Raw genomic sequence first — 24581 nt, 5'->3', positions numbered from 1 at the left:
ATGAGTTTGCAACAGGTATTGATCCTCGTTTCTGAAGAATGGCGGGTTTGACCATCTTGCCGATCTTGGATAACGAACTTGCCACCCTGCATACTTGAGTGACTTATCTTACTATACACATGCAAACGCTGGCCAGGAGGAAGCGAGTGGTGGGGGTCTCGCACTACGGACTTCAGTTAGATATTATTGAGGATAGCAACTGACATATTCCGTGGCTATTCAACCCATGGTTGTAGTCTACCAAGAGGGACAATGCCTTGACGCTGCCTTGACGCTGCCTTGACGCTGCCTTGGAATACAACGAACATCCAGTGGCGTTGCGGCTGAGAACTGGGTTAGACAATTAGTCACGCCGAAAGACGATGATCAACATCCCTGGGCGCCTTCTGTTCAGCTCTGTCTCTCCGTGATCGAATTCAGCCTTGGGTCGGTGGACTGGTTAGGAAAAGCCAATTGAGCTGAAAGGCTGACGACCAGCTTGCTGAGATTTAGTAAGCGATGATAGAAGGAACCGCGTCTATAAAAGGGGAATGCCTTCGGCAAGATTGAATGTGGCCGGCCACTGGATTCAACAGATCAACACTGCTCAGCTCACAGTGTCGAGAAAATATATTCAAGTATAATTTACACACTTATCCGCAAGATCCCTCACCATTGTCACCATGCTTTACAGAACTGCACTCCTCACGCTCACTGCTCTACTGGGCACGGCCCAGGCCGAAGTCCAAGGCTTCGACATCTCGCACTACCAGCCGAACGTGAACTTCCAGAGCGCCTACTCTGCCGGGGCTCGATTCGTTGTCATCAAGGTGCGGCCAACCCCACTCCCTGACGCTCACTCGCTCCCCCCTCTCCTCCCAGAAGAACAGACGGAGAGCCACCGGTCCCCTTTCCTACCGACACACCCATGCTAACGTCCATCGCGCACACCAAGGCCACAGAGGGCACGACGTACACGGACCCCAAGTTCTCCGAGCACTGGACGGGTGCGACCAGCGCCAGCCTGATCCGCGGCGCGTACCACTTCGCGCGCCCCAACAGCGGCAGCGGGTCGGCGCAGGCGGCGTTCTTCCTGGCCCACGGCGGCGGCTGGACCAAGGACGGCCGGACGCTGCCGGGGATGCTGGACCTCGAGGCCGGGTCGTCGCAGTGCTACGGGCTGTCGGCGAGCACCATGGTGGCGTGGATCCGCGACTTCAGCAACACGTACCGCGACCGGACGGGGCGGTACCCGATGATCTACACGAACCCGTCGTGGTGGATGGCCTGCACCAACAGCTCCAAGGAGTTCTCCAAAACCAACCCGCTGGTCCTGGCCCGGTACGCCAGCAGCATCGGCACCATCCCCGGCGGCTGGCCCTACCAGACCATCTGGCAGTACACGGACAAGTACGCATACGGCGGCGACGGCGACAAGTTCAACGGGGACGAAGCAGGCCTCAAGAAGCTCGCCTTTGGCTAAGAGTCCGAACCGGAGCAGTGTTGGAAATCGTCCTAGCTTTCTGGGGAAGCGGCCGTGTCCGTGTGAGCATTGCCGTACGACGTGTCAATCATTTTGTGGTTTATAGGGGAAGATGACCTAGAACCTGGGTGACCACTCCGAAAGTTTCTACTATCCATCATGCGAACTGGCGCACAAACCCAGCAAGAATTCATCCTTACATCATACACAGCTACATGGCATATGCCAGTTTGCCCAAGAAGAACGTGGCCAGTTCAATATTTATTACAACGTATTACAACTCCCAGGGTATTCGCAATATGCATCGTATAATTACATGTTTGTCTCAGCTTAGCCGCTTCCAGGGCAACGACCAGAATGAAGACTTGTTTTACAGTATGTTCAATGAAAGGACCAGCCGAGGTGACCAGTCGAGTGCTTTTTCTTCTTCTCTCATTTTACTTTGATATTGCCAACATCTTCCCCGGGAATTGGAGGCGGGCTTCTGGTCAGCATTTTCAGCAGTATCATTCTCGGGAGCTTGGGAGGCGAGCTTCTTGTCAGAACCTTCCTTCTCGGAAGCCTTGAGCAGTGCAGAGCCATTTGGGCAATCTCGATAACCGGGGGCCGGCACAGCCGGCTCTGCTCGATGAAAAGAAGATCCAATAGAGGGGAGATTTCTTCGTGGTGAATTAGAAATTATATGGATGGAGGCCTTGTATTTCGGCCGGATGGGGCCGCTGGGCAGGACAGTGCAAGAGGGCAACTGCAGAAACTGTTTGGGTATCTCTTGTCAATAGTAAAGTATGTGGGTGTCGGCGGCCAGCTGTTCGGAGCGGAGATTTTGAATTTTGTCGTTGGAATACATACACTCACTTAGGTGTATGCTGTGTGCCGGTTGCGAGTCCCACAGAAAACTGGCCAAGCACACACGTCGTATGTAAGTGATGGTCACGGGTAGTGGGGGCAAATAGGTGCAACGTCCGTTAACCGAGACTACGTCTTTCAGTCCTCAGGGAACATCTCTCTCAAGTTGCTCACGAAGATGCCGATTTCGCTGTCCCACCTCTTGAAGAATTTGCCGGCCATGGGAACCAGGTCTCGGATTTCACGGGGCAGCCCCTGAACCCCCCCTTTCAGATCCAGGACTTCCATGTTTTCCTCCGCAATGACATGGTGGTCCGACCCATCCGTACCAACCCTAAGAGCATGTCAGTGATAACCAAGCGCACAGAAGATCCCCTCCGACGTACATGCAGCGGTAGAATGGCTGCGCAACCCGGGACTCGATGCGAGACGAATGGTCGTCAAAACCAGCCCCGTTCACCGTCCAGCCAATAATGATGCCGTGATAGTCGTAACGCTTGTGCTTGAAGACCTGGCCGATTCGATATTTGACTTTGCCGGGGTTCTCGAGCGTGCTTCTCTTCCACGGCGCCTTTTCGGACGAATCGACGCGTCGGATCTCCCTTATCTGATCCCGGACCCTCCCCGAGGGAAGCTCCCCGTTGTTCTGTCTGCGGCCTGGCGCTGCGAAAGTGTCGTACATCGGACACACGTACTTCTCGACCAGCCAGGAATCCTCAGGAAAGTACTCGTAGAAGTACTGCAGTAGGTCTCTTACGTCCTGCTGCCAATCCCAGCGCATGTCCTCGTTGTCTGGCCTTACAGGCACCATCATAATACTTGCCCAAATCATACTGTACAACGCCGGCTGAAGGTTCCGAGCCCAATCCCCGTGACGCAGCTCAATCAGCGGCACTAGGTCGGCCACTGGCCGCTCCAGGGTCCTGAAACTCGTGAATGATGACCGAATGTTCTGTGCCGTCCGCATCACAATCAAGTCGGTGCTGGTGGGCCTCAATAGATTGTCGTGTCCCGAATGCGCGCCCAGGCGATTCAGGAAAACGCGCAGGGCATCGACCGAAACCTCGCCGTCGGAACCGTAGGCGTCAATGAACATCTTCTGCTGCTGCTCCTCATCTTCGGGGAGGGGGCGGCCATCTAGCGACACGCCTTGCGGCGACAGTACGACGATGTAGACCTGGGTAGGGAGTAAGCAGCAATATGCTTCCACATTCAGCCTTTCGGCAATGGACGAGAAAATGGCAGCAGCAATGATTGGCATGGAGGGGTGCTGATGATCCTGTAGAGCCCTGCCGATAAGACAAGTGCGCAGGTACTTGGCCACGCCCTCGTCCCCCTGCGCGGCTGTTAGATTACTTGCGTGTAGCCATCGACTCAAGGCCATGCTCTTTTCGCGGATGGTCATATCGTCCACGTCGGGCGTCTCCCGCCGGAAGCGCGAAGCCAGCTGGTCCAGGATCGCGGAGATCTCGTCCAGATCGCCGTCGTTGTCGTGGAGGACAAACATGTCAAAAGCGCCCAGGGCACGTTCGAGTCTCATACCGCAGTTGATCTTATCGCTCGGCCGGGCGTTCCGGCCCACGTGCCGGGCCGCGTGCTTCTGGTATTTTGCCCATTCTGCGATGGCCAGGCTCCGGTGGATGCTGTCGAGGACTGTGCAAGCGTAGTAGCGGCGGGCGAGTACGTCTGGGGCGTCGTCGTCAACGTTGCATTGCGACAGCAGGTAGTCCTTGGCGTCGTAGCCATACTGGCAGATCTCTTCGATCCTCTGGAGTCTTTCGAGGCGGGTTGCGACAATGCCGTCGAGGAGTCGGGAAATCCTGCGGTTCCGGATCAGGCGCAGGGTGCAGAGGCTCCTCCAGTCAATCTGCAGGCGCTTGTTGCGCCGCTTGGCGTGGAAGGCGTGGTCAGCTTGCCAGTACTTGAAGGTGGTGTCACAGTAGTATCGCCAGAGCAGGGGCGTTTGCGCGACACGGGCGAACCGTTTCGAAACGGGGGAAATCTGCAGAAGCGTCTCTTCCGGGGAGGTGTAGTGCAGGATCTGGGTTATGAGCTCGTCGGGGAGAGCGTCAAAGGAGGCCATTGCAAGGCGGGGGTCAGGGTCGACCAGCTTATGCGAAAGCAGTGGAATCGGGGTGCTGGACGGATTGAAAGGAGCTGGGGATGGTGGATGGCCATGGGGGCAAGTTCAAGTTGCGAGGTAAGAGACGAATGGGGTCCGGACGGTCTTTTTAATGAAAGCTTGTCCGAGAGCCAGTCGCCTCCGGGCGCATAGAGAGCCTGCAATGATGCGACGGCAAAAAGGTCTGAATGCGACGGGGCGAAAGCAGCCAGCCGTGGAGCTGGTCATGTCACTGTTGCAAAGGAAATTTGGCCGGGGTGCCAGTGCGAGATGCTTTGCGAAAAGGGCATGTGAGGAAGTAAGTCGACATGCAGATAAGTAAGTACGTCGAGCGTGTGTGGTGGTGGGCGTGCGGTTCTGATATGTTACAGTAAGTAGCTGTAGCCGCAGTGCCTACCTAGTACGCTACGCGACGTAATCGACGGGACATTGTCATGGCATGCGACCTAATGTGAGAACATGATGCAGCAAAAAGCATGTCATGTCATGAGTTCATCAGAGGGCGCCGTGCAGCGTGCAGAGTCCGGGCGGGTTGATGTCAACCTACATGCACCCACCCACTGCTAAAAGCTTAAGCCTGCCCACCCGCCACTGATGCCCGCCGGCCTCTGATTCAGCCCAAAAAAAAAGCTGCTGCTTGCCCCCAAGAAAAAAAGAGGGCCAGTCCGACCCTGACTCTGCCTCTGTTTACATCAGCGGCCCCGGCCAATCAGCGGCCCCCTGTGCTCCTCCTCGCTATACGCGACTTTCCCATTGCCAGGGCTGCCATCGCGCTCAATTCTCCCCACTTCACGCCCAACCCGGCTTACGATAAACATCACGCATTTTCGCCAGCATCTGCCTTTCGACTGCACTGCATTTGCTTTGATATTCTGGCCAATTTCTGCTGTCCTGCGACACAGGCACTCCCCCTCCGGCCTTCTCGGTCCTTCCATCCCTCGGCCTGACGACTCCGATGCACTAATGAAGTAAACAACAACCCGATTCCTTCGCGATACCCACCCACACCCACACGCCATGGTTCACGGCAACTATGGTGGCGGCCTCGACACGCCGCGCACCAATGTCGGCGATGCCACCTATCTCAGCCGCCAGCCCGATTTCGACATGACCCAGGAGCCTTCCTTTCAATCGCCCCCCGACAAAAACAACCTCTTCCAGCAAATGCGCAATGGCCGGTCCGGCGCCGCCTCGCTTCGGACGCCGCGCGGCTCACGCGCTCCCCTCGGCAACAAACGCAACCTGCCCGCCGGCATTGGCGGTGCCGAATTCACCCCCATGCTGAAGTCCGCGACACGCAATAGCGCGCGTCGCAGCTACGGCGGCAAGGAAAACCAGAATGGCCTGGCCACGCCCGCCCTGCGAAAAATCGAAGAGGACGGCGACATGACTAACATTCCTGTCGAGTCCTCCCTCTATGGCCCGTCAAGGCACTCCTATGTCGAGGCGACACCAATGCCCGAGACCGATAACACCAGTGACGCCTCGACACCATTGGTCGTCCTGCCCAGGCGGGGAGGCGACAAGGGCCCACTTCACGACGGCAACCAACTTTCTCTAAGAGAGCAGGAAAATGTCATCGATAGAATCGAGAAGGAGAATTTTGGCCTGAAGTTGAAGATCCACTTCCTCGAGGAGGCCTTGCGAAAAGCTGGCCCCGGCTTCGGCGAGGCCGCCCTGAAAGAGAACACAGAGTTGAAGGTCGACAAATTCACAATGCAAAGAGACCTGCAGAAATACAAAAAGCAACTCGCCAATGCCGAGGCCGATCTCGAAACATACTCAAAACAGATCCTAGAAGTCCAGGAGCGCGCAAAGAAGAAGTACGCCGACGAAGGGATGAGGCGCGAAGCCGAGAAGCTACGGAGGGAATTGGACGAGAAGGACGCCGAAATTGAAGAGCTACATCGCCGATTAGACGACGGAAACCGCGATGGTGATAAAATCGAGCAACTCCACGACGAAATTGGCGATCTTCAGGCCAACCTGCGTCAGAAGGAACGCGAGGTCGGGGAGCGCGAGGAAGAGCTGGAAGTCATCCAAGGCCAACTGGATGAGACGGAAGAGAAGTGGAAGTCGGCGGAGCAGCGGATAGCTGAGCTTGAGGAGCACGCTGGCTCCAATGGCGAGGTGGAGGAGATTAGGCAAAAACTAAAATCGGCCGAGCGAAGAGTGGAGGAGCTGGAACAAAACGCCAGGTCCAGCAACGAGCTAGATGACGCTGTTCAGAAGTGGAAGTTTGCTGAAGAGCGCGTCGCCGAATTAGAACAGCAGCTTCGGTTGAATGATGGCCTGGACGAGGCGAAAGAGACTATCGAGGACCTCGAGGCCAACGTACGACAACTCGAACAGCATATTGACGAAGTCAAGGAGCAGCTACAAGAAGCGGTCGCCGACAAGAGGCGCGCCGAAGAGAACCTCGAAGAGCTGCGGGATGACATGTCCAACAAGTCAATGGTTACCAAGGGCTCTTCTCGTCAGCTCGAGGAAAAGGTCACCCGACTTCAGAACGAGCTAGCCAAGTCTCAGGAGAAATATGAGTTCCTTGAGCAACAGACGGCCGACAAGGAGAAGTACCACCACGATGTCAAGACGAAAGCCCGGCAGCTTCTTCAACAGAGAGAGAGCTGGGAGACGGAACGACGGACTCTGACGGCCAAACTGGAGGAAGCACTGAAGAACCAGGGAAATGGGGCAGACGAGAAGGAACTCATCCAACAGAGGGAGGCTTGGGAGGCAGAGCGACAGACTCTGACGACCAGCCTCGACACAGCACTCAAGGACCTGAGTTTACGGACCGACGAGAAGAGCCTCCTCCAACTTCGCCACGACGCTTTGGGCGATGAGTCGGCATCGCTGCAGCGGGATGTTGCTCGCCTGGAGAAACAGATTGCTCAGCTCCAAGACGACCTCAAGCAAGAAAAGGCACACGCGCTGCGGATTGAGCAAGATACGCGAGACCAGTACAGGGCCGACATTGACCGCTTGAACGACGAAATATCGGACCTGCAAGCTGAAATACGCGAGAAAGATAATCTCTACGACAACGACAGCGAAAAATGGGAGAACGAGAAGAACATGATCGAGTCTGAACGAGAACAGGCAGAAGAACGAGCAACTGGTCTTCAGCGAACCATCGATAAGCTTCGTGAAGTCGAAGGTTCGTTGTCGGGGAAGGAGTCGAGGCTGCAAGAAGCGTTGGACAGCGAGACCGAGCGTCACAAGAGCGAGCAGGCCCTGCTGAGCCGCCAGATTGACGAATTACGACAAGATCTCGAGGCAAAGCAGCATATGTTGACCGAAATGCGCAATGAGGTCTCCTCGGTTCGCGACGAACTTCGTCAAAGCCAGCTGGATGCGCAGACCAAGTCGGACAAGATCGAAGCCCTCGAGGACGAGTTGGAGATCCTGCAGGCTGCCATGGACGAAGAGGCCGAGGAAGCTAACAAGGAACTCGCACAAGCACACGAAGAATGCGAAGAACTGCGTGAGCAACTGAACGCCGCTCGAGATAATGCCAGCAGTCCCCGGGCTACGAAGTCGCCCATGAAGTCGCCCATGAAGTCGCCCATGAAGTCACCCATAAAGACGCCGATGAAATCGCCATCACGTGATACCAGTCGACCGACCAACGAGGCTTTCTCTCGTCTTGAGAGGCAACTATCCGAGGCCAAAGATCAAATAAGTAAAGCAGCCGGTGAGAAGAAATCATTGGAGGATCAGTTGGCCAAGCTGGATTCCGAGCTGCAGCTCCTGCGCACATCACACAGCAAGGCGGTTGCTGAGACTCAAGCCGCCGAGGAAGAGCTACGCAGCATACGGAAACAGCAAATGGGATCGTACTCGGCTTCGGCGCGCAAGCAGGAGGCCGGCGAGATTCAACTGCAGCTGAGCGAAATGCGCCAGAAACTACGAGACGCCGAGCGCGCTGCGAACCGGGAAGGAGACAAGTACAGCGATCTCGTTCAGGATCTGCAGACTCAAGTCGATATGGTCGAGGATGAGAAGCTGGCGCTCGAACAGTCTCTGGCCGATGCTCAGCTCGCAGCGGAAGAAGCCAGGAGCAAGCAGGAGAGGGAAGTGCGGAGGCTCGAACATGAGATCTACAAGTTGCAGCACTCCCGCAAATCTCCCGGCAAGCCTAGTGCTGCTCAGGACCAGGCTATGGGTTCTGATGAGCGCAAGGAGCTGCGCGGTCTTCTCGAAAAAATCGCAAGCCGAAGTCGCCGCGCTGGAGCATGATGTCCTACAGCAAGCCTCCTTGATCAAATCGCACAAATCCACCCAGGACAAGCTCCGGCAGAAGCTCGATATGGCACGGAGCGAGGCAAGCACTCATCGACAGAGCGCGCGCAAACTGCGTGTCGACTGTGGCCGTCTCCAAAAGGCCATCAAGGAGACAGCAAGCTGGATCAGTGCCAACCCCGACAAAGTGGCATCTGCCGCCGCCGCCGCCAACACGGCGCCTTCCTCCTCTTCCAACATCAACAACCACAAGCAGCAGGAAGATCTCCGTCAATCCATCAACTCGCAAGAGTCGGCGGCCTACGCCAGTGCCAAGGAGCTCGCGCGCGCCGGCCGGGCCTCGATCCGGTTCGAGGACGGCGTGCTCAACGTGGTGGACCAGCGCGACCACGAGGCCGTGATCCGCGCCGCCGACGAGGCCGCGCGCCGCCACGAAAAGGAGATCCGCGGCCTCGCGCTACAAATGCAGTTCATGCACGCCCGCTGGGAGCGCGAGTCGCGCCTGCGCTCCGATGCCGCCTTCGCCAAGAAGTACCTCGAGCTCCGCCTCAGCCTCGCCGAGGCCTGCAACAAGGCCGATCTCCGCGTCCTTACCCGCATCCACACACAGCTCGGCCTCGACTCCCCCGAGGCCCTGCTGGCTTCCCACCGCCTGCTCTCCTCGTCGTCGTCTCAGGAGCCGGCGGCGGCAAACAAGAATGGGAGGAAAGCGATAACGTCTTCTTCTGTTTCGAGGAGGGATGAACGGAATGCGGCGGCCGCCGCCGCTACCGAAAGGGCCCCAGCGTAACCTGGCCGTGTTTGCTTCGGCCATCCGCGCCGTGGCCCGGATGCGCATCGGGGCGCGCCAGTGGAGTAAGCACGAGGAGACACGCAAGAAGTTGCTCAAGGCGCTGGACAGAGAGAGGAAGGAGCAGCAGCAAAGAGAGAAGCCGCTTGCATTCGCCTGATGAATATAGTCATGTTTTAGTATTTGGAGGTCAAGGAAATGAGGACTGGGAGGAGGGGCAAAGCTGTCATGAGAACAAGTCCATTTTTGGGATGGCGTTACGTAGGGTAAGGAAGGGCGGTATTCAGCATTTTTGGGAGGTTTATTGAATGAGGCCTGGATACAGCGTAATTCTATAACGTTACTGTTGTTTGCACTGCGAAACAAGGGCTTTCTATCCATTATACCATAGTGTTTTGTATACGTGACTTGCCCGGTTTTGTCCGAGATTCATTCACCTTGCACGGTCGCGAAACGAAGTGCTAGGAGGGTGCTTGTTTGAACGAAGGATATCGTTAATTCATATGTGCATTTACCATGCTACCTTCATCAATCCTCCATCTATAGCAAACTCCCGAGATCCCCAGATGCATCTTTTAAGGCAGGCTTTTTGCGGACGGCCAGCAAAGTGAACGTTTGAAACGAGAGGAAACCCCGATCCGCCCAATATACAGGTCATTCTGGTGCAGGATATGGTGTCTGCTGCAACTTTTTCCACCCAAGAGCCGCTCGAATCCAATCCATTTCCAGTTCGCCATGGAAGCAAGGTTGTCCTCCATACCCTTGCGCGGCTCAATGCATCCCATTCCTGTCGATGTACGAATAGGGGAAGGCTCAGAAGCATGATCCAAATTCTGCCCCCCGTCCCCCCTTGAAAACGTGATAGTGCTCGCGCATGTATGTTCGAGAGAAAGCGTATATATCCCCTCTTCGGGTAGAGTGCGCTGCCTGCCATGCTCTTTCTTTGGGGTATCATTCCCAAAAATAAACCGCTCGTGATCATTATAATTTTACATGACAAAAAGGAGATTCGTGTCTGATAACAAACTGCTACGTTAGTATGTGCATTCATCATTCCTTCTAAACCCCCCTTTTCAAACCTATGAATTGATTAGGGGCCCGGAAGCCATGTGTGGTGAAACTGACCGAGTGGGTGGCTGCATGAAAGTTGAGGTTTCTGTGTGTATCGCGTTGCCAGTTCGTCGCGGATGCTGTTGAGCAGCTGTACGTAGCTCTGCTGGGGGTTCTTCTTGAGTGCTGTGATGAATGCCCATGACATGGCCCCCGGTAGCTTGCGAAGCAATGGTAGCATCAGCCCTAGAAATGTAGTGTTAGCAGAAGCCCAAGCGTACCGGGTGCCACGTGAAGAGCTTGTCAAAGAACAACAGCAGTCCCCCCTGCCCACAGAACACCGGCGTGGTCCAACGTAACTCGTCGCCCTAAACGCAAAGTCCCGGCCGTATGGTAGGCTGTACTTTGGTTTAGAGCGTGGAACACCGAATCTCACTGTATACATGTGGACGAAACCTCCCAAGAAACACGACTTTCCCAACCCATTCCCAGCTTTTGCCGGCGTGCCAACGCCGTGTCCCTTGTGTGATCATGTGAATATATACCACAGACTATCAAACCCGTGCCCTCCCAGCGCATCACATGGTATTCCAAAGCGTTGCCGCAATCCTCTAAACTATGTACATTGACCATAATAATAAAAATGAAAATGCCGCATGAAGGGGGTATACTAGTAAGAGATGGTAATGAGAGGGTGTACGAACGAGGTTTGGTCGTCTTTGCTGCCTGAGAGCATGACGACGTCCGCGGGAGACGTCTTGGTGGCCATGGTTCGGTTGTATGCATCGTCACCATTAGTAGCCTTCTTGAAGAAACTCATTACGTTCTTCGCGACACCACCCATATCGCCCTGGCTGTAGGACGAGATGACGCCCAGGAGACCTTGACCAGCCTCCTTGGCCAGATTCGGTTCCTTGAGTACGCCCTGCGTCGAGTAAATATAAGGAAGGTCAAGGGCAGTGCCAGAATGGCACGAGTCGAAAATGGCCGTTAACCGCACGCCAGGTTGCAAGGGTCGAACCATGATTCTGTGCATCTCATCGTCCGTGATGTGGCCGACCGATCGGAAGTCCACGGGGTAAATGACCTCATCATAGCCGTCAGCTTCGTCGCCGTCCAAGTCCTTGGTCTGTCCGCCATGGCCTGTATGCGCGCATCACGTCCGATTAGCCCAGCTCTTGCTGCGTAAAATATGCGGTCCGCACTCACCAGAGTAGTGGAAGAAGAGGGAGTCGTTGGGCCTCGCATCCTTGACAAGCCAATGCATGGCCCGCAGAATGTTCTGTTTCGTCGGCTGACTCATGGGGTTTTGCTGGTCGTCCGTCAGGATAACCATGTCCTCGCGTTTGTAGCCGAAGTGCTCGACCAGGTAGCCCGACATGTTCTTAACATCGTTGATGCACCCGCGAAGCTGCCCGCGCTGGCCAAAGTAATTGATGCCAATCAGCAGCGCTTTCCGTCGTCCTGTGCAATTACTATATTGGAACGCATATCCCTGGGGAGCTCCGTGGCCGAAGCTTTGTGGAGCGGCAGGAGGCGGGGGCGGGGCTTGGTAGGCGTGCGATGCTACATGGGTCACCGTCAGTCGTCAAGAGCTCTCCAACACAGAAAGATGCCACCCGTGGCGAAGGACGTACGAGGTCTGCCGTAGTGGCTCTGCGGCGGTGGGTGGCCATAGCCGCCGTATTGTGGTTGAGGAGGGCCCTGTGTGCCCGTGTTAGCCCATGGTGACAGAGCAAGCAGCCATAGAAGCCCCGTGGGGATCGTGCTCACCTGATTGTAACCGTAGGGCTGTGGAGGGGGAGGCCCTTGGCCGTAGCCGTATTGAGGAGCTTGCGGGGCGTAATTGTATCCAGGAGAAGGACTGCAGGCGCATTAGTCGGGCTTGAGGTCTCTAGACAGGGTTGAATGAATCATGACGTTGCAGGTCCTTCATCACGTACGCGTAGTACTGTTGGGGCGGCGGAGCGCCGTAGCTCTGGCCTGGGTAGTTGTAGTTGGACATGACAAGAAGCGTCTCTGGGAGTTATGAAGCGGTAGTTGGCGATGGCTGGCTATACCCCGGCAAGACGCCGAAGAGGCGACTCAACGAGTGAGTGAGCGGGGACTTCGGGCGGCGGTTGAAGTTGGTTGAGGTGCTGCGCCAGGGGCGAGTTCTTATAGACAGGCAGGATTGTGTTAGTGAGTGAGAGGTCGCAGGTGTGGAGGCGCCGATGGGCTCAGCAGCTTGTAGGTATCGTGGCCGGAGGCAGAGCGCGTTGGTGGTGGTGGATGTATTGTTTGGGATAGGCGTGGGATGGCTAGGGAATAGGCGGGCTAGCACCGCTCGCGCGTACCCGGATGTGGTAAGCTTGCGTCGCCAACTATCTTTTTGTCTCTCTGCCCGAGGGTCCGCGCAGGGAGAAAGAGGGAGAGAAAGAGGGAGAGGGCGAGAGGGAGAGAGGGAGAGAGAGAGGCGGACCAAAGTGACGAGCCAAGGGTGCAGCCAAAGAGTCGCTAGCAATGCGCGTCGTCGATGCGAACGTACGGACGGGGACGATAGACGGGAAACCAATTTCTAGGTAGACTTACAGCGTACAGGGATGCAGATGTTGGAGAGGGAGCTCAGGTCTGGCAAATAGGTACCGCTTGCTATGTTCGGACTACCTACGTTAGCCGGACCACACGTTTGCTTTTTTGGAGCAGGGGCTGGCAGGAGAGGCAGGCTGAGGCAGCTATGTATCTCTATCAGTCTGTCTCGGGGCTCGTCTGGGTGTGGGACAGCGCAGGTGCTAGTCCAACGGGCAGCGCGCAAGCATGCGTAGACGAGACAGCGGAGGGGACGAGGTGGAGGCGGAGAGGGGTGTTCTGACTCGATGTGAGATGGGATGGGATGGGATACTACTATCGGGAGGAGGCAGCAGAGTCGAAGCAGCAGAGTCGAAGCAGCAGAGTAGAATGGCGGCTGTTGGTCTGTCCCCCTGTCTGACTGGCCGTCCGTATGAGTGATGGCAGGATGGAGTGATGGAGGATGTGCACGGGCGACTGGAGCGAGCGAGATCAATTGAGTGAGTGACATTGAACATTGATCGTTTGGACCCCAGAGCGAAAATACATCAGCACAGCCCGGGCCTATACCCGCTGGTTGAGTGCGGATCTGGTGGGCTTGCAAAGTACCACCACCCCTACAACAGGACAAAAAGCTCCTCAAAAGGTACCTCGTCTGGCTCTCCATCCATCCCCATCCCCACGCCCTCATGCCGCATTCAACTCAATCATATGGCGGGGGTCGTCGATCATTTGGATTTCTCCATCCAGCCTTCATTTGCTGCTGTTCGCCGACCTCCTGGGAGGCCCCAGGAGGCCCTAGGAGGGCTCCTGCAGGTGCCATTCGTTGCAAGCCTTGCCCAGCCCAGCAGGCAGATCAATATTAGAATCCCTCGGCACGTAGAAGAAGTAGGGGGTATTTCTGGAGTGATGCCATCGGTGAAAATGGTAAACGCCGTTTTCCGGCCCCCTCACTTCAGTGACCACTCTACGAAGAGAGGAAGGAATCTAGCTAGAGCCTTTTAGAGCAAGAACACGAAAACTTAGCTGTACTTCTTGGGTCAAACACCTAATCTCTATCCATCTCGGCCATCAATGATGGATCTCAGCCTCAAAAACCTTTCAGCCGGGACAAGACCCACCTGGGCCACCATTGGGGACGCCTTAGAACTTAGAAGACCGACCCCTGACCCATAAGAGTCTGGTCACAAAATCCCAAATCGCCTAGAGGGTCGGCTTGTGTTTGCTGTAACTACAACAAGCACCCATAACCGAGAGCAGATCCGGTTGCCTTTCTTCAGCTCTTATCTCTTATCCCAAGCACGGCGCTCAGCTCGGGTCCCTTCCCCGGCCGCACCATACACACGCAACCTATAGATGGAACGCTCCTGATTCGTCGCGGCGGTTATTCGATCGACATGACAGATATTGGAGCTGCAGGCTACAGATGCCAATCAACGCCGTTTGCCGCCATGCCACATGCCGTATACCTCGGTTTCGTTTGTGTCCCGTCTCCCTGCCTCCACTGCTACATCGCGAGACATGCACCAGCAAAGACATTCGGTCTCACTAGCAGTGCTGTCAAATTAGCCTCTCTCTCGCTCGGCCCTGTGCTGACTGATAGATACAGCATCGGAAGCTAGCAATGTTAGCTACCGGATGGAGAATTTTGCAATTTCAGCCCCTTTTCCTGCCTTTTTATTCCCCCTTCCCCCACCAGTCTTTGTTCGTGAGGGCCCAGGCGCGAATGCAGATGGCTCGGCTGCATACTCGCTTGGAGTTGAGGGCTATGCTACTATCTCATGTCCCGTCGTCATCGTCGTCTTCGCTGTCATGTCGGCGGATCGCTTACTTTCCGGCATTGCCCAATCATGTCTTGACCAAGGACCTACAGCTGCCGTCTTTCTAGCAAGTTGCCAGATCCGGACAGTCGGTATCTTGGTTCATTTCTGCCGATTTCGCTTTGCTTTGCATGGTATTGTATAGCTTAGCCTTGCCTTGCTTTGCCTAGCTGATTAGCTTCTCGCGCCTAATAATAAGTTGGGAATAGGAACTTTCTTGCAGGACCCCTTCCTCGTGCTTCTCGTCTTTCTAATGCGGCCGTTGGTATCCCGGCAGAGCTCCGAAGCTGAGGGCATCCACCTGCGACCTCGGTATTACTTCTTCTCCATTTTTGCTGTCCGGCAGGGTTTCGGATTCCAATGGTTCCAAGTCTACTGCATACTTCCGGACAGTCGAGTGCAGATTCATGTTTAGCCGTTGACGTTATCCCGCACTATTACGTGTCCGCCGGTGTCCCCGTGGGTATTCTCTGTGGACTCGCTGTCAAATGTTCCAGAACGGTGGTTGACGCCACGTGTGGTTTCCGCTTTAGCAGCACGATGTCAGTACTAATTCCCCGACGCCCTCAGCCAGCGCATCGAATGTTAACCCACATTGGACCCTGAGGCGTTGTTCCAGGCCTTCTACGCATGGGCAACGGTGCACGTTGTGATGTTCCGAGTGCTTTCAAGCCCCTTCAAGCCCCCGAGGCGTCCAGGAAAAGGGAACATCATCCATCCTGACCCTGATGCAAGACCACCCATTCTGGCTAAGTGGCGGCCATTCCGGCCCGCCAATCATGAGTTGCACGTAGAATGCACATGGCAGGCCTGCCAGTCTCTTCTTGGGTGTAAGTCTCCGAGAACGAAGCTGTCTCTGCCTCCCCGTCCGCCAGGCAAGTATCTTCCCTTTGCTCGTTTTGTTCGGGGATGCAGGGCAATCTCCCCTTGAAAAATAGTCGCCGCCTCTGAACTAGGAGACACTAAAGCCAGTTCGTTGCCGGCTTTGCAGGGCTTCAACCGGCATGCAGCCCGGGACTGTAGTTATCGGCCATGCTTGGCGATGTTGGATCGACAGGCACTGGCCGTTAGCCCTTGCCGCCATCGCCACCTTGGGAAGACTCTATCGGCTTGGGCTATTTGTGGCCAACGCTGCTGGCCAATGAAGGAGCAGCCGAGCGGCGGCGGCGCTGCCAGGCTGCTGTCTGCCGCTGCTCGTAAGGCACGCCAGAGGTGATACATCCCCCACATTCATGTATTGCTTCCGTGGTCCCACGTCGGTAGTCGCCGTGCCATCCTCTTCAATGATCTACACGCTCCTCTGAGACAGACGACCTCCCTTCCGCCTGCTTACGTCATGTCCTTCGTGGGGTTGTGTGTTGTGATGGATGCCATCTTGCATTGGAGCAGCACCACCTCGGAGGCTGTGGCCCATACGAGCCGAGGCAACTTTACATGCCGGCAGCATCTTCCATCAGACCGCCGGACACACCTCCGCCTTTCTTTCTGGTGGCCCGTGGACTGCCTCTTACCTAAGCTAGATCATTGCTTCGTGTAGCACAGCGTTGCCGCCCATCATTTGAGTTGTCCAATTGATCCTGTGCATCTTGGGTTGGCAACGCCACTTATGCCGTAGGTGCACAGTCATTGCATCAATATATTAGCTGCATGACACCGCAACTCCGGTGTGACCGGATGGGCTTAAACCCCTTGGCGCCGAGTCGCCCCTTACGGCAGCTAGCATTTTCACCGTCACGCCTCCCCAGCCGTAGGGCTGAAACTGCAGCCAGGAAATCCAAGCAGCCACACGCATGGAGCTCTTTTCATACCGACGAATGCCAGCCAGCTATCGCCATCAGCATCTCGCTATCCCCGGAACGATGCCGCAGTCCCAGATGCAATAACAAATATTCAAGCCATGTCTTTCTCGCGATGAAAACTGTCTTTCCATACCCACCCACCTACGAACTCGGCCAATTTATCCTACCGACATTTCCTGGTCCAGAAGAGGCGTCTCTACCAAGACGTCCACTTTCTCCTGGCTAGCCAGCTCCAGTGTGAGGAAACATCAATGAATGAATGTACTGAGCGTCGTAACTGTTCGGGCAATATGGGTACTCGGCTTGGAACATGGGCCAATGTTCATCTACACATAGCAGACCCGGCACCCTCTGCATCCTGTTGTCTTGGGAAACTGTTTTCCTTTTTCTCGGTAGTTCGTCTGGCCTACTCTTCCCTGACCGAGCTTGTATCTACAATCGCAAAGGGACTACTGTACACGACCAAGCCCGACAAGCTTGACCGCATTACCGGTGTGTGTACTCAGATAGAGATATTACTTAAGGATCAGGCGTAACGGCTCCTCGGTGGTATCCGGCTTTTATGTAATTCTATTAAAAGTACTAATCCCCTGGATATCCCCCGACTAGAGTTACATATCGCTCATGCCATCAGTAAGTAAGCAGCTTCTAGCTCAAATCCCAGGGGCAAAATTGCTGCATATGAAGAGTGGTAACCCACGCATACCGACTTCGTGATCTTCTTTCCTTTCCCCTCATCCTCCTTTCATGACTACATCCTGCTTGGTTGAGCCACCACCCTCCCCATCATCTGTCTTTCTCATGAGCCACACATTCAAGCCCCAGAGTAGCCTGAAGGCTTCCATGCGTTCCTGTGGCTTGAAAAGATCGTACCAAGGACTCCGCCACACCTCCAGCTTCTCCCAGGACCTGATTTCTTCTTCGGGTGCCCCGGCGAAGACTTCGAGAAGCCGCATCGGCACGCGGACACGCAGGATAGAAACGTGGTGAAAGATGCTACTGATCACAAAAACATCGTCGAAGTCGGCTCCAGGTTGCTTGCCGATGGCCGTGTATCGCATCTTCTTGTCCCAGTTGGATGATGGAAGACGCACCATCCGGTAGTTATCATATATGCCGAGCGTCTTGCGCGACTTTTTATTCGCGGGTGGGCCGCGCATCGGTAGGCCTGATGACGGAGATATGGGGTGCGACGGCGATTGGGGACGCTTATTGGTATTGTTTTCTTTGCCCTGTTTCTGTGTAGAACCATCACCGGTGTTTTCCTTGGCAGGTAATAACGGTGAGCGGGCCGCGTTGTCAGCTTTCGACGGCGTGGTGTTATTGTCGCCCTCTGAACGTTCTATGCTCTCAATTTCGCGACCTATAGGACCGCCTTCCGCTCCTCCCCATCTCCTCGTCGTTGCCCACCACCTCCCGTCGCCGAATCTTTTCTCCTTCTGGCCCTCACGCGCGCGTTGTTGCGCAGTGATCAATGCTGCCACAAGTTCGCGTCCGAAGTCAATGCTCTGGTCAGACGGCGTGCTGAAGTTGGTGATGTTCCTCGCGGAAACCGCCGCAAGCGGGCCTTCCATGACCCCACGCCTTGCTTCTTCACGTGCCTGGGGCACCCTAGCCAGGAAATTGCATCCTGACGGAAAATAAGAAGCCCGTGCCAGGCGGGACGGAGCATGTCGTGCTTCACTTTTTGGCGAAGGCGACGATGGCTCAAGAAGATGGAGGCGCGGCTCCACACGAGGTGTCGCAAGGTTGCAACCGCAGTCATACGAGACCAATTTGACAAAGGCTGTGATCAAGCCGTGCCTGAGCTCGGGCGGCATGCTAGAGCCAGATGCGGTACGATAGGTGGTTCTTTGCGCTTGACTGCCATCTTGAGCCGCGGCGGCACCGGCTGTAGCGAACTCGGCTTGTTCAAGGCTACCATCAAGGGCCGCGGGGCGTAGCTTGGAAGATTTAGGTGATTGCCCATCCTCTTCATTGTATTGGATTGGAGGCTGCGAGGTGTCGTCCCAGTATGTGGCCATCAAGTCAAGCTGCCTGAAGAATTCGTAGCAGTTCCCTAAGCGCACCGCCTTAGACCCCGGTCCGGCTCGGATGCGCTTGATGGTCCTGAATGCGGCCTGATTATCTATTGCAAGTTCATTGCGTCTTTCGAGATAGACCCGGGCCTCTGGGGACAAACTCCCATTGGATAAAGGCCTCCGAAAAGTTGCATCCACAGCTCGTGCCCCATCTACGTCCATGCCATCCCACCCCGTCCCCGAAGGGACGTACGAGGGGTCCGGCAGCAGACCTTCGGTGCCGACATCTGTATGCACGTGCACACCAAGCGCCGTGAAGGGGGAATGATCCAGTTGAGACGGTCTCTGTACGGATTGCAACACACGGACTACGGACCCCTGCTCCAGTACGCCCTTGCCTGCTAGCTGTGGGCTGAAAGCTGGCAGATTGACAGGTGTGGCGGGCGGTACATCTTTGGGGGGTGGGCCCAGTGTGGCCGGTGTAACTAATCTCAAGGTGAGCTTAAGTTCTATAGGACAATGGTGAATTACACAAATAACAAGAGCAAGTAGAAATGGCCGGGCACTCTAGTGGCATCAAACTCTCATACTCGAGTGCCCCAAGCGTGCTGTTGGTCGACTCGGGGCCCGAGTGCACCGGCCGAGCGGTATGAAACGTGACGTCCAGAGCACAGGCAAGAACTTAGTCTGGCAAAGAAGACACATACATTGCCCTGCCAAGTTTACGAGCTTGGTCCTTCAGAATCCAAAGAATGAAGGGCAAATTCCTCGGCTTAGCATCGCGAATGGGCCTTGCGACAAGGCTATTGGAAGAAGAAAGCCATGAGGAGACGAAGGATAGCACTTGCTACGTCACATTTGTCATGGAGCAGACAAGCCAACCCCTTGGTAAGGCCCGGCTGTCTCACTACACCGCCATTGGAGTAATTGGGACGAAGGTATAAGTAAAAGGAAAGCGCGACTTACTCAAATCAACCAAGCCGCCAAACATGATCAGCACTCGAACCGGTGGGTGGGCGAGTGAATGAGGTATAATCCCCAAGTCCTTCTACGAAACCTTGAAGCCAGAAACAGCCGGCTTGCAGACTGGCTGGCCACTTGCGGGGGGCTTGTCTTGTACGGAGAAGGAAGGTTACTCCCACCCAGCACCTGGTGCCTGGGGACAATATGGCAATTGCTTGTTGGGTTTGGTGGTGCTGCCCGTAAGGTAGGTAGCTTGTATGCTTCTCCCTAATGCTCGCGTGCCACGAATGACGTTGGGGGCGATTGAGCCTCAGCTTGGGTAACTCGCCTTTGCTGGCGGAGGGTCGGGCCGGAGACGCTAAAGCTAAGGTTACTGGTTACTTGCGGCGGCAGCAGCCAATGGATTACTGGGCTTCTTTCTGTGTGATGCGATCCTTTCTGGCTTTTCCAGCGCTCTCTCAGCACCAGGTAACTGCACTGCACTGGCCAGACCTCGTTGAAACAAAGCCGCGGTTGCTGATTGACGAGACGTTTGGGCGGGACGCCGCATTTCCGACGACATTCGAGAGATAAAGGCCAGCTGCCCACGGTCGCAGCAGCCCGTCCGCTAGGTACTGTCCCAGGTGGGCTTGGTGGCTTGGGAGGTGACCAGACTGATTAGGAGGCCAGGAGGTGTGTTTGAGGGAAATGGTGTGTGGGTGGGTTTTCCAATAGGGCGCACGGCCGTAGTTCTAAGTGCATGGTGAGGATTCGAACCAGGTATGGCTGCATTCGAACGGCCCCGTCTTTGCCTTCTTTGCCTTCTGTCAGATTGATAACAGGAGTTCTGACGAAAAGGAAAATAGAGAGAAATCAAAGGTCTAAGGCAAGTGTTGTTACCGTCTCGTTGCTGTTTCTGTTTCCTGCTGCCTCCATAACATGCGGTTACGTGTAGAGGGGAGTGCAGTGCCCCGCCCTGAGATGAGCAACCCACCAAGACCGAGAATGGTAAAATCACAACCTCATGCGCATTTTAATGAGTGCTACTGGGCTACTCAGTGGAAGGAAAGCTCATATCGAAGACATGCCGTCGAGTGCATTGCAGACAGGGCATTTCTTAAGGGTTTCGCGCTGCTTGATAACCGGGAGATCTAGCACGAACATAAACAAACACACGGCGGGTCGATGCCTTTCGAAGATCATGACGGGACATCCCTGGGCCGACCCCAGGATCGGGGGCAGAAGCAGAAGCGCGAAAGACCCGCTCCGTTCTTGGCTTAGGTCGGACCTGTCTTGACCGGGCAGCATCACAGCGACACATCTCGTCACGACTCCCCCGAACCCATCGTACGATCTCGATGCGAATAGATTGCTCTGCGATGGATAGGTGCAAGCCAAGATCCGCCGCCCTCGTCATTTTCAGACACTCAAAGGCTGGTCTACTTTGCATTTGGTGAGCCGGTCAAGTCACCGAATCTTAAGAGCTTGGTCTGGTCTGGTCCTCGGGTTTATCTTGAGCACCTCTAGCACCATGGTGCTGCACAAGCCGGGATGCTGCAACGAATCATCCAGCCATCTACCAACGGGATACAGAATCTGGATGGCCAAGGTTCAAATTCCAACGTCGTATGCAAACCTGATAATCATTACTCATACCCGTTGGGATTCTGCACAGACAATTTAATTGGTGCCAGAGTCGCATCACAGAAGCATGGGGTTTGATAGCTACCATACCATCGTCTACCTATACATAGGTACGTTCAGGGCACTGCTGCTGGCAGGCCTGGTCCCAACACCACCGAGCGAATCGGTAGATCAACCCCGACAAACACTGCACGTTGGAGGACAAGCAAGGCCAAAAACAAAGAAAGAAAGAAAGCGGAAGAATGGCCATGTCCAAAACAATTAGAATAAGAAGAAACCCACAAGATCCTCCGTGACGGGAAGTCAAAAACGAATGGTCCGAATATGGTATATGGCCGTTGCCACCCCACACCTCGGCGCGCCAATGCCCAGGCCCAGTGAGGCTCTGAGGGGGGAACTGCTTCACATTTGTCGCAGGACAGGGGTTTGCCTGTGGTTGCGCCCCGTCAGGCCCCGCCCCAACCCATGCTCTTCCGGAATTGCATACCATCTCAACATCGCGGCTCTCCCGTCCTCGTCTCTCAGACAGGCCGGAAGCCCTTAGACTCCTGGCCAGCAGCACCCTCAGAGTCTCAGACACCACTCGCAGAGAGGGGCCCTGCTGCATAGCCAATCCCCATCGACATGTTTGTGTCTGTCAAACAAACGACAGGGTGCTTCCGCCAATCCGGTCCGTCGACGGGTTTCTGAGGCCGTGCCAACCCTCCCCGTCCTCGAGTCTCATGGGCTTGGGAGGGAGCATGGCTTTGAACGGTGGGGAGCCTTTCTTTTGGGGCCGTCATGGGTCGTTGCTGCCTCTCGCTTCTCAGACTGGTAGACCCGAACCCTCTCGGTTCACGACCGGACTCCAACTGCCTCACAGGGGCCACTTCTTCCTACTGTTCTTGTTTCTTCCACTATCATTCTATTCATCCACTCGCCTTGCTGGCCGCCTGTGCCTTTAGCCGTGTCTTCTGTTGTTTCGACTTTCCAGTGGGAAATACCTTTCTATCTTATATATCCTCATCGGCGCTTCATAGTATCCTTGTTGATTCATGTGCTTGACGTGAAATTGATTCCGGCCGGCCGGCCTGTTTTTTTTCCTTCTTCGTTTCTTTCCCATTCTCTTCTTGCAAGAGAGCGTCTGTGTTTGCTTGAAGCCGCAGCCTCTCATTGACCTCCGCGACTGGAATCGCTTTTCGAGTGACTATTCGGCAATATGTCGAGCCCAAACCTTCCGCCGGGGGCTTTCGTCACTTCATTAGGCGGCAAGAGATGTACCGCGATACCCAAAAAGGGCGGCAACGGAGGAGGTGGAGGAGGACAGCAACAGACTTCGACCACGACGGCAGCGGCCACGACAACCGAGGCCCCTTCGACGACTACCGTCCAGGAGCCACCAAATACCAGCACGACCCAGGTACAGGCGCCGCCGCCGCCGCCGGCCGCCGCGTCGCCACCCCAAGACTCGACGACAACAGTCACCCCCCTCGTGAGACTTCTACTAGTACGACGAGCCTTACTTCTACCACCCCTCAAGCTCCTCCCACACAAGCACCTCCTGCACAGACATCAACAGCGGTAGTAGCGCCGCCGCCGCCGCCGCCGCCGCCAGCTGCGGAGACGTCTACTACCGCTGCAAACCCGCCAGCAACCAGTCTGCAGTCTGATGCTCCAGCATCGACCTCACAGACTGTGCCCCAACCCATAGTAGCTGCACCTGATGCCCCCGCATCAACTTCGCAAGCTGTGGTCCCTCCCATAATAGCTATACCTTCACCTTCCCCCTCTTCACAAGTACAGTCATCAGATACGGCGTTGCGGACTACAGGGGCTCAGACTCAGACGGCTGACAGCACCGCACTAACAGCGACGGACGCGTCTTCAGCAGACGCGACTACCCAATTCAGCTTGTCAACCGCGATATCCACGCCATCCGTAAACGACGATCTGGCAACTGGCAGTGGTCGTAACGCTGGCAACGTCGCCGTTGTGACGACGGTTGGAACTTCTGTTTTCACGGTAACCCCTGCCGCCAGCCAAACGGCGGGCTCCGATGCCGAGGTGACCAACACTGGACCTAGTACGCATGCGACCAAGGCTGTGGTGGGTGGCGTACTAGGGGTGTGGCATTTGTCGCCATTGCCGTGTTGATCTTTTGGCTTGTGCGGAGGAAACTCCGACGGAAGCGGAGGAGCACTCTCCTGACGCCACTAGGGGGGCCAGAGAATGGCTTCGGCAACCTCGAGAAGAGGCCGTACACTTTCAGCCGCGACTCCATCGGGCCGACTCCCCTTTCGGAGAAGTTCAGGGCCACCTTCGGACAGAGCCTGAAGAAAATACGAGGGCGCGTCAAGAGCTTGGTGGTGCGCAGCCCCTCGCCGAGTGTAAACCTGGATAGGGGAAACTCGCAATTCTTGGATGGATCCATAAGCGTCAGCGATGCTGGCAGATCGAGAAGTGCTGGGCGTGATGGCTCCCCGGAACGCGAGCGCCGCTTTCTCGGCTTGTTCTCCAGGTCCAATGGGGAGTCTGGATGGCGGTTCGGCAGCCGCGGCAAGCAAGACAGCGAGGAGCTGTTCGCAAACACACGAGGCATGAAGGATACGCAGCGCGGGCGGAGTTCACAGCCAGACTTTCTGACCTTGCTCAACATGGACGACAAGCAGTTGGCCGAGCAGGCGAACATAAAACGGAAAACCTTGGCGGGAAAACAGAACCGGCGGTCGTCGAGTGCTGGATCGGCCGAGCATTTCCTGGGCGGACTCGGCCTAAACTTTAGGTCCACCGACCCCTTCTCGGATGCTAATGCCATGCCTCACAACTCCGCCATACCGCCCCCTTTGTCCACCTCTACCGACGGAAAGGATCCATTCGCTGACGCGAACGCGCTACGGCCGCCTACACAGTCCAAGCGAATAGGGCCGCCCTCAACGTATACCGACAGTGTGCGACGGTCCCGAGGCCAGTCGGTCGGAGGCTCCAGGCCGCCTAGCTCACGACCCCGCACGGGAACCATGTACCGAGACTCGGGCGACTCGGTCGAGTCGTTCCAAACAAGGCGAAACAAGTTCCGGTCAGACCCGTTCGATCTTGACCGGCCCGAGCTTCTCTCCTCTTCTGCCTCTACGTCGTCGTCGCAGAATATGCCGCCCACGGGCCGGGTACCGTCGACTCCTGGGCGCGCGCACACACGCGCCTCGAGCTATAGCAGTAGGTACTCGAGCGGCGTCAATACCCTAGACGACTTCGGCGACCCAGGGCCAGACATCGGCTCGGCAACGAACAGGTACGCCCCCGCCGCCGCCAGCTAG

At 55.8% G+C, this 24581-nt stretch overlaps 7 protein-coding genes across 7 annotated transcripts; 4 read left to right on the top strand and 3 right to left on the bottom strand.

Moving 5' to 3' along the window:
- Window positions 1-662: 662 nt before the first annotated feature.
- PG986_012327 (N-O-diacetylmuramidase) lies at window positions 663-1462 on the top strand (the record flags this gene model as incomplete). Its single annotated transcript, XM_066848549.1, has 2 exons — window positions 663-809; window positions 935-1462. 2 exons carry the CDS (start codon window positions 663-665, stop codon window positions 1460-1462), a joined length of 675 nt encoding a protein of 224 aa, XP_066695245.1.
- Window positions 1463-2446: 984 nt separating this feature from the next.
- On the bottom strand, window positions 2447-4391 carry PG986_012326 (uncharacterized protein; the record flags this gene model as incomplete). The annotated part of the gene is made up of 2 exons (XM_066848548.1): window positions 2447-2642; window positions 2695-4391. The coding sequence occupies 2 exons, from the start codon at window positions 4389-4391 to the stop codon at window positions 2447-2449; spliced, it is 1893 nt and encodes a 630-aa protein (XP_066695244.1).
- A 1056-nt stretch (window positions 4392-5447) lies between these two features.
- On the top strand, window positions 5448-8672 carry PG986_012325 (microtubule associated protein; the record flags this gene model as incomplete). The annotated part of the gene is made up of 1 exon (XM_066848547.1): window positions 5448-8672. The coding sequence occupies one exon, from the start codon at window positions 5448-5450 to the stop codon at window positions 8670-8672; it is 3225 nt and encodes a 1074-aa protein (XP_066695243.1).
- Window positions 8673-8742: 70 nt separating this feature from the next.
- PG986_012324 (Laminin subunit gamma-1) lies at window positions 8743-9465 on the top strand (the record flags this gene model as incomplete). Its single annotated transcript, XM_066848546.1, has 1 exon — window positions 8743-9465. The coding sequence occupies one exon, from the start codon at window positions 8743-8745 to the stop codon at window positions 9463-9465; it is 723 nt and encodes a 240-aa protein (XP_066695242.1).
- A 1090-nt stretch (window positions 9466-10555) lies between these two features.
- On the bottom strand, window positions 10556-12520 carry PG986_012323 (metacaspase CasA; the record flags this gene model as incomplete). Its single annotated transcript, XM_066848545.1, has 6 exons — window positions 10556-10761; window positions 11061-11131; window positions 11187-11658; window positions 11725-12081; window positions 12153-12379; window positions 12459-12520. The coding sequence occupies 6 exons, from the start codon at window positions 12518-12520 to the stop codon at window positions 10556-10558; spliced, it is 1395 nt and encodes a 464-aa protein (XP_066695241.1).
- A 4895-nt stretch (window positions 12521-17415) lies between these two features.
- Window positions 17416-19693, bottom strand: PG986_012322 (uncharacterized protein; the record flags this gene model as incomplete). The annotated part of the gene is made up of 2 exons (XM_066848544.1): window positions 17416-18740; window positions 19669-19693. 2 exons carry the CDS (start codon window positions 19691-19693, stop codon window positions 17416-17418), a joined length of 1350 nt encoding a protein of 449 aa, XP_066695240.1.
- A 2793-nt stretch (window positions 19694-22486) lies between these two features.
- PG986_012321 (uncharacterized protein) lies at window positions 22487-24581 on the top strand (the record flags this gene model as incomplete). Its single annotated transcript, XM_066848543.1, is given in 4 exon segments — window positions 22487-22759; window positions 22776-22931; window positions 23071-23350; window positions 23368-24581. 4 exon segments carry the CDS (start codon window positions 22487-22489, stop codon window positions 24579-24581), a joined length of 1923 nt encoding a protein of 640 aa, XP_066695239.1.

Source organism: Apiospora aurea, assembly GCF_038362705.1.
Source record: "Apiospora aurea strain CBS 24483 chromosome Unknown utg000008l_segment0_segment0, whole genome shotgun sequence".
Taxonomy (NCBI): domain Eukaryota; kingdom Fungi; phylum Ascomycota; class Sordariomycetes; order Amphisphaeriales; family Apiosporaceae; genus Apiospora; species Apiospora aurea.
Note: the sequence above shows the minus strand (reverse complement) of the source record. Positions and strands in the feature narration are given on the sequence as shown.